The sequence below is a fragment of the Filobasidium floriforme genome (assembly GCF_021052385.1).
Source record: "Filobasidium floriforme strain CBS 6241 chromosome Unknown HD553scaffold_6, whole genome shotgun sequence".
In the NCBI taxonomy this organism is placed as follows: Eukaryota; Fungi; Basidiomycota; class Tremellomycetes; order Filobasidiales; family Filobasidiaceae; genus Filobasidium; species Filobasidium floriforme.
The window spans coordinates 331,162-344,399 of NW_025763627.1; the positions used below are offsets into that span (position 1 = coordinate 331,162).

At 51.0% G+C, this 13,238-nt stretch overlaps 5 protein-coding genes across 5 annotated transcripts; 1 reads left to right on the plus strand and 4 right to left on the minus strand.

Moving 5' to 3' along the window:
* The first annotated feature begins 5 nt into the window (after window positions 1-5).
* Window positions 6-1,794, plus strand: HD553DRAFT_307831 (putative Deoxyhypusine hydroxylase). Its single transcript, XM_046179467.1, has 6 exons — window positions 6-110; window positions 225-400; window positions 471-771; window positions 832-1,071; window positions 1,138-1,423; window positions 1,500-1,794. Exons 2-6 carry the CDS (start codon window positions 250-252, stop codon window positions 1,629-1,631), a joined length of 1,110 nt encoding a protein of 369 aa, XP_046038050.1. The 5' UTR covers window positions 6-110; window positions 225-249; the 3' UTR covers window positions 1,632-1,794.
* Window positions 1,740-2,754, minus strand: HD553DRAFT_322811 (uncharacterized protein; the record flags this gene model as incomplete). The annotated part of the gene is made up of 2 exons (XM_046181338.1): window positions 1,740-1,809; window positions 1,946-2,754. 2 exons carry the CDS (start codon window positions 2,752-2,754, stop codon window positions 1,740-1,742), a joined length of 879 nt encoding a protein of 292 aa, XP_046038051.1.
* A 711-nt stretch (window positions 2,755-3,465) lies between these two features.
* Window positions 3,466-4,026, minus strand: HD553DRAFT_322812 (uncharacterized protein; the record flags this gene model as incomplete). The annotated part of the gene is made up of 2 exons (XM_046181339.1): window positions 3,466-3,702; window positions 3,754-4,026. The coding sequence occupies 2 exons, from the start codon at window positions 4,024-4,026 to the stop codon at window positions 3,466-3,468; spliced, it is 510 nt and encodes a 169-aa protein (XP_046038052.1).
* An 803-nt stretch (window positions 4,027-4,829) lies between these two features.
* Window positions 4,830-7,110, minus strand: HD553DRAFT_322813 (uncharacterized protein; the record flags this gene model as incomplete). Its single annotated transcript, XM_046181340.1, has 5 exons — window positions 4,830-5,244; window positions 5,272-5,465; window positions 5,746-5,826; window positions 5,874-6,086; window positions 6,283-7,110. 5 exons carry the CDS (start codon window positions 7,108-7,110, stop codon window positions 4,830-4,832), a joined length of 1,731 nt encoding a protein of 576 aa, XP_046038053.1.
* Window positions 7,111-10,666: 3,556 nt separating this feature from the next.
* On the minus strand, window positions 10,667-12,777 carry HD553DRAFT_340470 (uncharacterized protein; the record flags this gene model as incomplete). Its single annotated transcript, XM_046182558.1, has 9 exons — window positions 10,667-10,690; window positions 10,761-11,306; window positions 11,379-11,472; window positions 11,571-11,684; window positions 11,770-11,982; window positions 12,046-12,138; window positions 12,236-12,447; window positions 12,533-12,688; window positions 12,751-12,777. 9 exons carry the CDS (start codon window positions 12,775-12,777, stop codon window positions 10,667-10,669), a joined length of 1,479 nt encoding a protein of 492 aa, XP_046038054.1.
* Window positions 12,778-13,238: the final 461 nt, after the last annotated feature.

The window sequence follows — 13,238 nt, forward strand, 5'->3', positions numbered from 1 at the left end:
ACATTACGATCAGTTAGCGGTTGCGCTTCCGAAATCTTGCGCTTCTATTTGATTTTCGGAAGTACATTTAGCTTCCGGTGAAATACCGCCGAGCCAACTTTTTTGCATCCGTAAGGTCTTTTGCTCCTTTATCAGATTCGAGGTCCATCCTCGATCGCAAAGATCTTGAATGTACGAATGTACGACCAAATCAAGTTGTTGACAACTCTAAGCAATCGATCTAGACTGATCATATAAACGCCATCTATCATGTCGATTCAAGTGTCTCCCGAACAGCTGCAAAAGCTCTCCGACTGTCTGCTCAACGTCAAAGGCGACACCCCGCTGCACGAGCGATTCAGGGCTCTCTTTACGCTCAAGGCCGTCGGTGGAGACGAGGTCGTCGAGATCGTAGCCAAAGGTGAGTCTACAAGAGAAGAGCATAACAAAAGCTATCTGAGCTGAACAGTATTGTATTGCGTGATTGCTAGGCTTCGCTGACCCCTCGGCCCTGCTCAAGCACGAGCTCGCCTACGTCCTCGGGCAGATCAAGAACCTCAAAGCCGTCCCTCACCTCGAAGCCGTCCTCATCGACGCCGACGGTTTCCAAGGAGAGATGGTCAGGCACGAAGCCGCCGAGGCTCTCGGAGCTTTGTCCAGCGTACAGAGCTTGGATCTGTTGAAAAAGTACAAGACGGACGAGAGCAGGAGCGTCAGGGAGACTTGTGAGATCGCGGTGGATAAGATCGAGTATGACCATTTCACCGAGGAGGGTCGGGCTAGGCAGTTGGAGTGAGTCGCTGCATCTTGCACCAGAGATTCCTAATGCTGACAATCATTTTACACGTTCAGCCCCAACTTCCCCACCACTGACCCTGCCCCAGCTTCCCTCCCTACCGAAGACGAATCCACCTCCTCGCTCCGTTCCACCCTGCTCGACACCTCCATCCCCCTGTTCAAACGATACCGAGCCATGTTCGCTCTTCGAAACATCGTCGCCAGGTCCAGCGGAGTCAAAGGCAAGGAGGACGAGGCGAGAGCTGGGGTACAGGCTTTGGCTGATGGGTTCAAGGATGGAAGCGCTCTTTTCCGGTAAGCCACAAACCCGCGGATCGATTTGTGATTTGTTTTGCTGATTGAGACCATTTCCCGCTGCAGACACGAGATCGCCTACATCTTCGGTCAACTCTCCTCGCCCTACTCTATCCCCTCCCTGCTCTACGTCATGCGAGATTCTGCCGAGGACGACATGGTCCGTCACGAAGCCGCCGAAGCGCTCGGTGGGATCGCCTCCGAGGGTGACGAGGGGGTCGAAGGCGAGCTGTACGAGAACGAGGAGGACAAGCAGAAGGGAGTCTTGGGGATTTTGAGGGAGTGGAGTACGCTGGAGAGCGCACCGCCTGTCGTCAGGGAGAGTTGTCAGGTCGCTCTGGATATGTACGAGGTGAGCCGCCTCCTTCCCCCTACGCGCAAGTATTGCGATTTTGTCTCCGGCGCTGACGTGACATTGCTGGCGATAGTACGAAAACTCCAACCAGTTCCAATACGCCGACGGACTCAAGACGGACGACTCGGCACCTGTGGAACAGACGCCCGCTCAGCGATTGACCGGGATGGACAGGGGTGTCGATTTGACCTCGATCATGGCTTGAAGTCGCGATCGTTTATAGATGAATACATTGTTTGCACGAGTTTGTACGGATATAGGTGTATAGTAGGTGCGTGTATAGTAGTATATGCATTTCATACCTTGAATAACTCTACAGAGAAAAGGATACAAGCGAATGTATCGGAGTAAAGTGAATTTTTGCGCGAAGAAGATATGGTAGCCTGTGAATTCAATGCGACCGTGTCGATACAGTTTGAGTGCTAGAGGCCGCTCCTTCGCTAGACACAGGCCTTGTTTAAGGGGGAGAAGAAGATGTTGTCAGGCCGAGTGACACCAGCTCGAAACTACCAGACTTACCCGGAGTAGGCGAGTTTCAGCCGGCGGATTTCCTTCTCGAGGTTCGGATTTATTCGTAGGATATCCTTCGTGTAGGCAATGACGCGGTATTCCTGGAAACCAAGCGTGTCAATATCCGCTTGGTTCTGATCCTCACACTCATCGGTGAGCATGGTTCGAGGACGCTTGCTGGGGTAGTCTGTAAAGTCATCCGTCCTCCCAGAGATCGAAATTGAGCACGATATCTGTGTTTCGTCCGTCAGGAACGAAGCTGAGCCTAGAACTATCTCCAAACAGCCTGTGGACCAGTAGTGTTTATCGCTGGGATCATTCTCAACAACCCGTGCCTCATCGATAAGCAAACGCATCCACCGTTGCTCTGATTTATTTCCACAGTCATACCTCAAGCTTTCTCCACCTTCCGAAGACTTTGGCCAAACCCTCGCGGGAAAGCACCCATTGATCGAAGCAACCACCCCAGAGTTATCGCATGAGTCTTCCCGCCAAGTCTTTTGGAACGCTTCGTCTCTCAACAGATGATACTTGATGGTACGAAAGATCAGGAGCTGGCGGTTCGCGTAATCGAGGCTATGAATATTTTCGCTGTCTGGCCAGCCGTAATCAAAGAGAATGTTGCTCCTGCTTGCATTGTAGACGTCCTGGAAATAACGCAGTTGAATAAAGTAATAGCGAATTGGGCAGCCTACAGCGCCCGATTTTGGTTCGGACAGCTGCAGTAAAACGCTACCATCCTGACGAAGTTTGAAGATGATGCTGCAATGGCGGATGACATTGTCGCTGTTTTTTTGAAAGGGCTCGAAAGTACTCATAGCTTGATGATTTGTCCGTGGCTGGACCAGTTCAAATGGTCGTACAGATCTGGTAGAGACAGCTCGGGTCTTACACTGGTTATATAGGTAGCCCAGACTGTTAGCATCGAGACAATGGCGTAACCTCTTGCGATAAATGATCAAAGGAAGCGTTGACGTGCTAGTCAGCTGAGATTGGAAATCGCATACAGCTTAACAAGGGCAGCAAGCCAGAGGGTGACCGTGGTGAGTGACGCAAAATGGCTGAAACAAGCGAAAGGAGTGGAACGTATGGGATTGCAAAAAATAGCGCGGCGTCCGGATCTACGATCTTTTCTTCAATTTTCAAAGGGTTTAGAAGGTCTAGACAGAAGCCCTTGCGGCTGATCTGAATTTTCGTAATATTATGCAGCTGAAAGCTGATCTTCACCTCACAGGATATATCATTGACCGTCCACGGCCTACGCGCCAGCTGACAGTCGCCAGCAAGGAAAACAATAGGGGAAAGGAGAAGGGGTCATATTGTGTCAGACCTTACGGAGGACGGCCAGAACCATGTTTGACGTGAAGAGAAGCGCCGCAACTGGTGGGCGAAGGGAGAAAGAGACCATACTCCGGCTCGAATTACGAGTTGTGTTCAGCGCATGACCAGGAAAGCATGACGAGGTCAATATCCGAAAGATGTAACAGATAATCTCAAAGTACAACCACCCTTCCCGCTTAGCATCATGATCAGGCTCGACTAGTCTGGTTCGAGGCGGAACTAGCCACCGTAGTGACCGAGCCAAGGAAGTGGTCGGTAACATCCCGGAACGAGGGCATCTGGGACTTCCTGGTCACCTCTTCCATAACGTCAGTCATGGCCCCGGACAAGGTTCCCTCATCCGCTTCCCAACCTTGGTCGGGCCATGTCTTGACCGGAATACGCCAGTCTTCTTGTAAAGCGGCTGTTTGCGCTTCCTCGTTCGCCTGAGCTTAGAGCCGGCAGAACCGAGAATCTTGCATGATTCTGTGCTTCACGACGTCACCAACAAGTTCGCGAAGTTCGTACTCGAGGTAGAAGAGACCGGTAGTCGGATTCTTCCATCCTCCGTATCCGTCCGGCACGATGAGTCCTGACATGTACGATTTGTTGATGAGAAAATGTAGGTCATACCTGCCAGTCCACCCATTGGCATTGACGTGATTCCTCTTGAGGTAGAGCAAGATCTCCCCTGTAGGAAGCAGCCGAAAGTTGCTGAAGTTGGCCTGTGAGATAGGTTGGGCTGAGGTAAGAGGCTCTAAAGTAGACATCGTATACAGATGGGTGTGTGGTAAGGGCAAGACAGAGATTAGTCACTGGTGACAAGGGATTCGAGAGCACAGGGGCTACGATAACGGACCGGAACGAGTCAGCTTTATACTCTACAAATCGTCAGTCGTCAGGGTCGACAGCCGAGGGTGAAAGGCGGAGACGTGGACAAGGGATGGTCGTCTTGCAAGTTCTCCGATCAAAGGGAAGGAGGAATCAACCACTACAAAAGAATTCCAGCTCAGGGAATCCAGCGTGCAACGGAGGTGATCCGAGAATTGGTGGTTTTCCTCGCCTTGCGCTTCGCAGCTCTGCGGAACGGGGCGGGGAATGGCGTCGCGGATGAAACCTTGATCGGATCGGTGCACCTCACGTCATGTGCGTTAAGCGGAATGATCGCACATATGCAGACGGAGATACAAATTCACTGGTCGCATTGCAAGAACCATGTTTGTCCCACTGAAGAGAGTGTTTTTTTTTACTCGCGTGATTGACTGTAACTGTTTAGTCAACGCTTGGGTCCGATCAGGGAGGTCCTCGTGCCATGCACATCACGCGCAAGGAGAGGATGGAGGACAGCTGTTACCCGAGGTGACATCGGAACTGGCAAAGGCAGGCGATACCCATTCCATCGAGCATGCCTGTGGCTCGATATTCTGGACAGCGAGTGATCGGAGGAATGGTCTCAAACACGCGAAGATTTACTTCCGCAGCATTTGCAAATGTTTCATCGCGCTAAGAAACAGGCGAGTATTACAAAGTAGAACTGCGTACAATTCGACCCGGTCTGACATGGCGATCAAGTCTAACTAGTTTGAATCGATGTTTCAGACGTCTCGTTGGTGCCGATGCTCGATTGCGCATCGGCCGATCCGAAAAACAGGTCGGTGGCGCCCTCGTATCTGGGGTCTTTGGACTTTTCAGTCGTCTCGGCCACAATCGAGGATCTGGCATGGGAGAGGGTCTCTTCATCGACCTCCTGAGCGCCATAGAAGGGCCATGATCTCGTCGGAAAATCCCAGTCGTCTTTGTTTGCAGAACGCTGTGCCTCATCGTTCGCAAACTGAAGGAGGCCGATGAAATCCGGATTTTTCATGATCTTGTCTTCGAGGAGTTTCCCAAGGAAAGCTCTGAGTTCATCTCGAGTAAAGTGGTTTCCTGTAACAGGAGACTTCCACCCGCCTGATCCATTGGGGACAAAATGATTGAGCGAGTATGCCCTTGTGATCAGGAATTAAAGATCAAACCTGACCTTCCAACCGTCAGTGGTCATGTGGTTTCTCTTGACATAGAGCAGGATTTCGCCCGTCGGAAGGAGCTTGAAGTTGGCGAGGTCAACCTGCGGATCGGAAATATCCTGGATCGGTAGTTGCATGTCGCTCATGTTTGACAGATCGATGTTGAGAATGATGGGATGTGAAGATTGCGTGAGTCGTTGATGCTGAAGAGAGCAAGGTTCACATACGATACATGGCCAGGACTACAACTTGTCATGCTTTATACCTCGCGTCTATCCCTGGTGTAGGCCGATCCAAGTCAAGAAAAGGAAAACGCACAACAAAGGACAATCCGCAGTCTACTAATCCCGATCAAAGGTCGGTACAAATCGAACGAAAGGGGTTCAGTACGGCAAGTCCGCCGCTGAACGGAGTTGATACCTGACGTATTGGCATCCTTTTTCCTCGCTGCTTCACGTGCGAGGGGCTATACGTGAAACGCACACCAGAAAATTCTTTGTTGCCGTTGTTTTGCGATTTAGCGGATGCAGTCGCGCAGCCAGTAAGCATGGCACAACAGGTCAGCTATGCCGGAGTTTTACCCGATGAGAGCCGCCTAAGTTCTGCTTAACAATCATTAGCACATCAACACTATACGAAACAGCATTGTGAACGATGATGCACCATGTGAGCCCCATTCGTCTCGGTAGGACTGCAACGATTCGGGGATCTTGATCCAAGTAAAAATGCAAGATCTTTCCCTGACCCGGTTCATGCCATCTGGAAGGCCATCTGGAAGAAGATCGCATGTTGTGCGAGTCGAAATCATATAAACCCAAACACCGCTATAGCGTCATTACGTTGTGATTAGCCATAGCGGCTATGATCTAGCTGATCTGGTCTGGGCGTAAGTATTGCTAGGTATCAGAACAATAACAGTCGAGATAATCATATAGAGGCATCGAATCCTTTCGCTGTTCGCTGTACATCGGTTTTTTAGTCATTACAAAGGAAGTCAGTCAAGCTTCTCAATGGACCAACGGCGGAATCAGACCCTGGCGCCTGGTAAGAACTATCGTTCCAATTCAAGACGCTATTGTTGCTGCTCGCGACCAGATGGTATCCGCCACCTCCAATGATTACAGCGGTACGACTATTGTCACCGACGCAACTCGTCAATGACAAGGCGTAGGGATCATCCTCCTTTGTGGATATAAAGCGCGTGAAGGAGGGGGTGGTGGTGCTGTAGTCATCTTTATGGGAGCAAGCTTCAGACCCCTTGAAGTTAGCCGAACGGGTGCAGCCGATGAAGTGTTCTTGCGAACTGAAGACGGTTGAGGCGAACTTGGGGTTGGCATGGAGGTAGACGCTGTAGCGCAAGTCAGCTTGATCAGAGTCAGAGACTTGGCTGCCGGAAAGAAGTCTCCATGTGCCTCCTCCTTGAACAGGGCCTTTCCAATTTCGATCGGAGCAGGACCATACCGGATAGCGTCCGATGATATTCGGACGGTGGGCCGCCTCACTGAATGTTCTGTCCCAATGATCATTGAACTTCTCTGTGCCGATGCCTAATTGGTCCTGTATCCTACTCAGGATGCGGCATTGCACCGATTTGGACATTATCGGGTAGGTAGCTGCAGAGCCTTCATCACGGTTCCAGAGGTGGAGATCGGAGATATGCTTGCAAGAGAGTAGATAGTATCTCGCTTGATAGTCTGTACTCTGAGTTCTTCCCTTCTTCGGACGGGACACCATGATGAGTAGGCTCAAGTCAGGGCGAAGCAAGAACGACGTCCAGCCAGGAGCCGGAGACGACGAGTTTGGGTCACGCGAGACACATGGTTGCCAGTGCTGATATCGGTATGGCATCTTGAAGGATTTACCTGTGGGCCAGAAACGTACTGCTTGGAGAGATCGCGATTCACCACACAATATATATATGAACACAGCCCGCAAGGGCGTAACGACAACATGGGGTTGCTCGACTGGAGAACCGAACAAAGGAGAAGCACAGATGGCGAACTTCTGGAGGGTTTTCGGGTGCGCCTTTGGTCAGCTGACCCTCTACAACGGGAATCGATCCCTTACACGGAAGGAATGATCAATGACCAATAATCGTTACATTAGTCATGCTGATACTACTGCTGGAACAAGACTATTTATCGTATGCATTCTGGTTCTATCAAAACAGCCAGCTAATCTTCGGAAATTGTGTAACTTATGCTCGAATCGTAGTGACGTATGGCGAATAGCTGGAATTCGGAAGCTATCATCTCGATTAGCGTGCCCGGTTGAACTGAAGACCACTCATCGAGTGTTTCGGTAGGATGAATCGAAGGTAAAGAGTTCGAGGCGGATGCACCAGAGTGAAATATCGAGCTTCCTGAGCGAGAGCAATTCGACACTCGACTTGCGCTAGGGGAAGGAATTGAAGCGATACCGATCTGCTCGTTGTATGAGTAAATCGGGACTGGTACATCCCCTTGATATCCTGTAGAAGCGGTCTTCACTATGTGGGTTAGCCTGATCTGATCGTCCCACCAATGTGGTTCGATTTGATTTGCGCGTAGGATTTCACCTCCAGGCCACTCAGCAATCGGGTATCGACCGCTCGAACTGTTGCGTCTTGGATCGCTTCGTCCTGTTTCGAGCAAGGTATCGAACCAATGTTGCGCGAAGACAGATGTAGAGAGTACTTCAGAGTTGATCGCGCTCAAGATATCGGGTAGCATTTGCGTCAGCGTGATAGCAGGACGATACGATGGATCGTAATATTGCTGGATTTGCCGAGCGACAGGGGAGAAAAGTGTATCCCCTCTAAGCAGGTAGTACCGCGTTTGATAAGAGCTCAAATACTTCGGGTTAGGACTCCATGTTATGTGCAGGAGCACATCGCTGCTTGATGGGTCAACTCGGAAGGCAATCCAGGTGGGCAGGAGGAATGTCAGTTTCTCCGTGACCCAAATGTCAATGGCGCAGGCTGAATGTCTTTCCGGGCGCGCCATTGAGGGTTGTGAGTGGCTCTGCTTTGTGACCAAGACTACACAACAGCGTTGCACAGGTGAAGCGCTCAAAGCGTCTACCAATCTAATTGGCTTATCTATATGACAATTGGTCGCGCCTTGCTGTGGATCGTGGACATTGCGCTTCTCGGCAGAGGCGATCGTCAAGCTTCTCGAGTCTCGACAAAGGAACATCATTTTATGACTCGCTATCAATCATTTTCCGCGCCCGGGTTCGGCGGAGTATGCGGCTTGGCCGGCCACATTCCTCGTCGCCGCATGTGAAAAGCATTAGGATTCCCTGGCGCCATGCCGTGTCAGCGGGACAAAGGAGAGAAACAAACGGATCACTGGTGACTTATTCGCGATTGATGTGGACTTTCGGCTTTGACGACGTGGTAGTCATTCGAGTCATGTCTCGCCGGATGATGCTACTGTTGGATGACAATCATAGTACAGAGCGACCATGATACAAAGGGACTACAAAACGGTCACAAAACAGAGGAATGGCGTGCATCACGTCGTTTTACAGGACCATCATACTAAAAACTTCTCTTCATTGCTGCTGATAAAGGAGAGTGGTATAAACCCGCTTGGGTTCCAGACTACAACATCTCCTGCACGTGTGATCGTTGTTCGCATCGCTGAGGAGTTGAAGTCATCCCGTGAGCCAGTAGTATGAGTACTCCCACTTGACCTTGAGCTTCCTGTGTAGCTCTGTCCAGCCTGGGTTTCGTCAATGATCGACCCAAGGTTGTACTGATCACTAGTACAGATTCGAATCCAATGTTTGTAGGCTTCCTTGCTCTTGTTTGCTGGGTCAGATGCGACTTCTATGGCCGTAGTGAGATGTTTTTGTTCTTGCCAATATTGAATGGTAGGGTCATTGACAGAGACAAGCTGACCCCCGGGACAACGGGTCATTGGGTATAAACCGTTCTTATCAGGTGTATACCTTCCACTTTCATGGTCAGTACCTTGCCAGTGAGTTTGAAATGTTGAGTCCGCCATAATCTCCTTGATGCTCTCCAGGGTCTCGCGTAGCAGTCGCTTACTGGTCAATCCACCAGAGTCAAGAGGATCAAAGTATCTCTGGATTTGTGCTTGGACACTTCCGAGAGCTGTGGGAAGCACCCAAAATACCCGGGTCTGGTAGGTATCTTGGGTCTTTGGTTGTGCCAAACTTTGTGTGATGTGAAGTATGACACACCCCTCGGGGATCAATGAGGTCAGTCATTATGTGCTCGATGAGAGCAGAATACGTGACCGCACCTCCTTTGTATTCTGAGATGACATCGAGCAAACGGTCAACTCATCAGTATAAGATCCGAACCTGCTCACTGCGCCATTCTATTGCGATCCGCTTTGAATCTGAACACTGTTGAGTATCCAAGACCATCGCATCGCTCATATCCTGTATCATGCCACAGCGACCGGAATTTCCTACAGGCATCGTACATACCATACCTACCAGTGCAGCCTGCATTGCTCAAGGAGGGCAGGGTACAATCTTCCTTCCGACTTTGGTCGCCTTTCGAATCCTATCGCACCATCTTGGCCTCATCGATCACAACATCCTTGGATCATCATTCATACGCGCCTTACTCATCAATCACACCTTACTCCGGTTCCCTTGATCGCGTGAAATCTTTCAAAGTTGAATCTAGCTGCGAGGACCTAGCACCGAGCTGTGGGGGAAGACCCCATGCTACTGTCAACACTAGTCCACGCCCAAAGCTTCTGGGTACGTCCGCAAACATATGCTACATGGGACTTTAACACATTGGCTGCCTGCATCCATGGAACTTCCGATAGGTCAAGGTTCCCTCATACAATTCAATGACCTGGCGGATTGACAGACAATATGCCAGGGGGCCGCCTAGTAGCCGTTGCTCTTGAATGTTTTTGGAAGTGATCGTAGTCATTAGAGGGATATCTCTGTCTTTCCGTTATCATGTCATTCGCTTACCGATCTACCACCGGCTGGTCCCGATTCGCCAGTCCTCTCGTAGATTTCTTCGACCATCGGTCGGCAGTCTCCGCGAACCGCCACGAATCTAGCCGATTTCACCCCCCCCCTAATGAGGAGAAACTTGTTCCCGCGTTCAATGCTAATGGGTCAGGCGATTTGTGGGGTAGCTCGTCTAAAGAAAGCGGACATCCAGTTGGATGCTCAACCAGTAGATAGACTCTGCTACTGTATCGTATGCGCAGAGTTTCATAACTTCATGGTTCTAGCTTACAACTAGACTGGCACATCGCATCAGAAGGCGGGTCTCAGACTATTTCTGTCCCTTTCATCGGGCTTGCTTCGGACACATTCGACCTCGCAATATCTCTTGATCGCTTGAGCTAGGAATCAATCCATAAAAATAGTCACGAATACCGAAACGCCTCAGGAACCACTTCGGCATTTGATGTTTTTATAAACCGCCGATAGTAATCAGCTTCAATAAGTAAGAGCTTGATCTCAGTATGTTGAACTTCGAAATGTCAATCATCAAACCACGAGCCTACCTTTTCGATCGTGTACTCGTCGATCCCGCCTTTTCCACCTTCACGACCGAATCCACTGCCCTTGACTCCGCCGAATGGGACGCAAGGTTGACTGATGATACCGGTGTTGACAGCGACCATACCGACAGCGAGCTTTTCGGACACTCTGTGGACTCTCGAGACGTCCCGGGTGAATACGTAACCGGCCAGTCCGACCTCGCTATCGTTCGCCGAAGATATCACTTCAGCCTCGGTTTCGAAGCTGAACAGAGCCGCAAGCGGTCCGAAGGTCTCCTCCGTAGATATCGCGGCGTCGGCAGGAACATTAGAAAGCACCGTAGGCTCGAACAGACATCCATCTCCCTTGCGTCCTCCGGCGAGCACTTTCGCGCCTTTTGAAACGGCGTCTTCCACGTGGCGCTGAACTTTATCAACCCCGCGCGAGTTGACGAGAGGTCCGATCTGCGTGCCAGGAAGCATGGGGTCGCCAGTGTTGAAGGTGGAGACCTTGTCAGCTACCATGGCTGCAAATTTCTCGTAGACGCCGCGCTGGACGTATATCCGGTTCTGTGAGAGCAGGGTTGGAAACAGGTCAGACCGATAACAGATCGGAAGAAAACCGGACTGAACGCGACTTACAGCGCAAACGCAGGTCTGACCGCTTGCTCTGAACTTGCTCGCAACGACACCGGCGAGAGCGACGTCGAGATCCGCGTCGTCGAAAACGATGAACCTAAATTGACAGTCGTCAAATGAGCTTTACTTAGCTGCGCAACGCTATGGATAAACGCAGGTGCAATCGAGCGCGAATCTATTATATGTCTCACTTACGGCGCATTTCCTCCTAGCTCAAAACTCAGCTTCTTCAACGTAGAGCTGCTCTGCTTCATTAGAAGCTTTCCTACGGGAGTGGATCCGGTGAAGCTGATTTTTGCGATATCCGGGCTGGTGCAAGGAGAAATCAGTACCCTCAAGCCGGGGAGAAAGGTTGGAACCTGATCTGGGTCTGGACCTCAGGTGGCTCACTCACTTCTCACACAATTCTAGCCCACAAGCAGCTTCCCTCTCGCCCTTGTCGACAGTAACGCAGTTGACAACTCCCTTGGGAATACCTGCTCTCTCGCATAGAACGCACATCGCGAGGGCCGAAAAGGGCGTCTCTGCTGGTGCTTTGATCACGACCGTGCATCCGGCGGCAAGGGCGGGGGCAAGTTTGCGCGTGATCATGGCATTTGGGAAATTCCTGCCAGAGAGAAGTTTTAAGAGCGTGACTTCGACAGATTCTCAAGAAGGGGAACAGGCTTACCAGGGAGTGATGAGACCGCAAACACCGATCGGTTGCTTGATGACGTTGTTCCTCGTTCCCGGTATAGCACTAGGGACGTTGTGGCCGTACGTACTAGTATGGATGATCGAATCGCAACGAGTCATTTTACGTCAGTCAAAGGTCTCTGTGTTAAACGAACCGCACAGAGAGAGCCGAGCACACAACATACCGAACCGCCTCTCCGGCGAACCAGTCTACGAATCCGGCTCCATATGCTATTTCGCCTTTGGCTTCTGCCAGTGGTTTCCCGTTTTCCGCCGTGAGGATCAGTGCGAGATCATCAGCGTTGGCACGCATGAGGGAGAGGAGGGAGTTGAGATAGGATTGGCGTTGATAGGCGGTCAGTGCAGACCAGGTCGGTAAAGCCGCTTTAGCAGCGGTCTGTTCGAATGGAGGGGGTGAGACCATCGCAGCTGTTAGATAGGTGTCATCATATAGCTCTTGACGTAGTCCGATAGCTACTCACAATAGCAGAGGCGACATCGTCCGCTGTCATATCCGGTACGGTGCCTAAAGACTTTCCGGTGAATGGATCTTGAACGTCCATAGTCTTGCCGTCCGCTGATTTCACCCACGAGCCATCGACGAAGGCTTGTTGTACGAACAGGGATGGATCGGAAAGCTGTCGTGCCGTTTGCGAGGGGCGTCAAGTCTGGGTTTCAGCTGAGGGAGCGGGAGGCTTACTCGGAAACGGGAGGTGCGTGACGTCATACTGGTTCGCGCGTACTTATTATACGTGGCTGCGGTAGTCTGAAACAGTCGAGATGACAACCTTAGAGAGGCAACTTGCATGAATCTTCAGGTGGGAAATGCTTCTCAGATATTTGTGAACGAGCGTAGACTGTAGAGCAATATATCAACCTGGAGAATACTATGCTGACTTTATCTTTGTGTTACGTAGCGGCATGGGGGGGTTTGGTCATCAGCTCACAGGCGATAACAAGCGATCGGCTAATGCGGCTAACTCTCGCGTGGCGCGCGCGTCGATAACCAAACTTAGGACGCGAACGCCTGCGTGTCCTCGGCCGATACTTATCTCGCAACGATGTCACTAGCTGACTGCATTCTGACTCGGGATAATCTCGCTTGATACGATCCTATGCGAGATAGCTTGGTTACTTCTCGAGATCCCAGCCAGACTCGGCCGTCTCCGTCATTCGCTTCGCCCGATG

What these genes read in the sequence shown, in the direction of transcription:
- HD553DRAFT_307831 (XM_046179467.1), top strand. Translation starts at nt 250, where the DNA reads ATGTCGATTCAAGTGTCTCCCGAACAGCTGCAAAAGCTCTCCGACTGT. An exon ending in GATGGAAGCGCTCTTTTCCG is followed by an intron (nt 1,072 to 1,137) that starts GTAAGCCACAAA and finishes TTCCCGCTGCAG; the next exon opens with ACACGAGATCGCCTACATCT. An exon ending in TCGCTCTGGATATGTACGAG is followed by an intron (nt 1,424 to 1,499) that starts GTGAGCCGCCTC and finishes TGCTGGCGATAG; the next exon opens with TACGAAAACTCCAACCAGTT.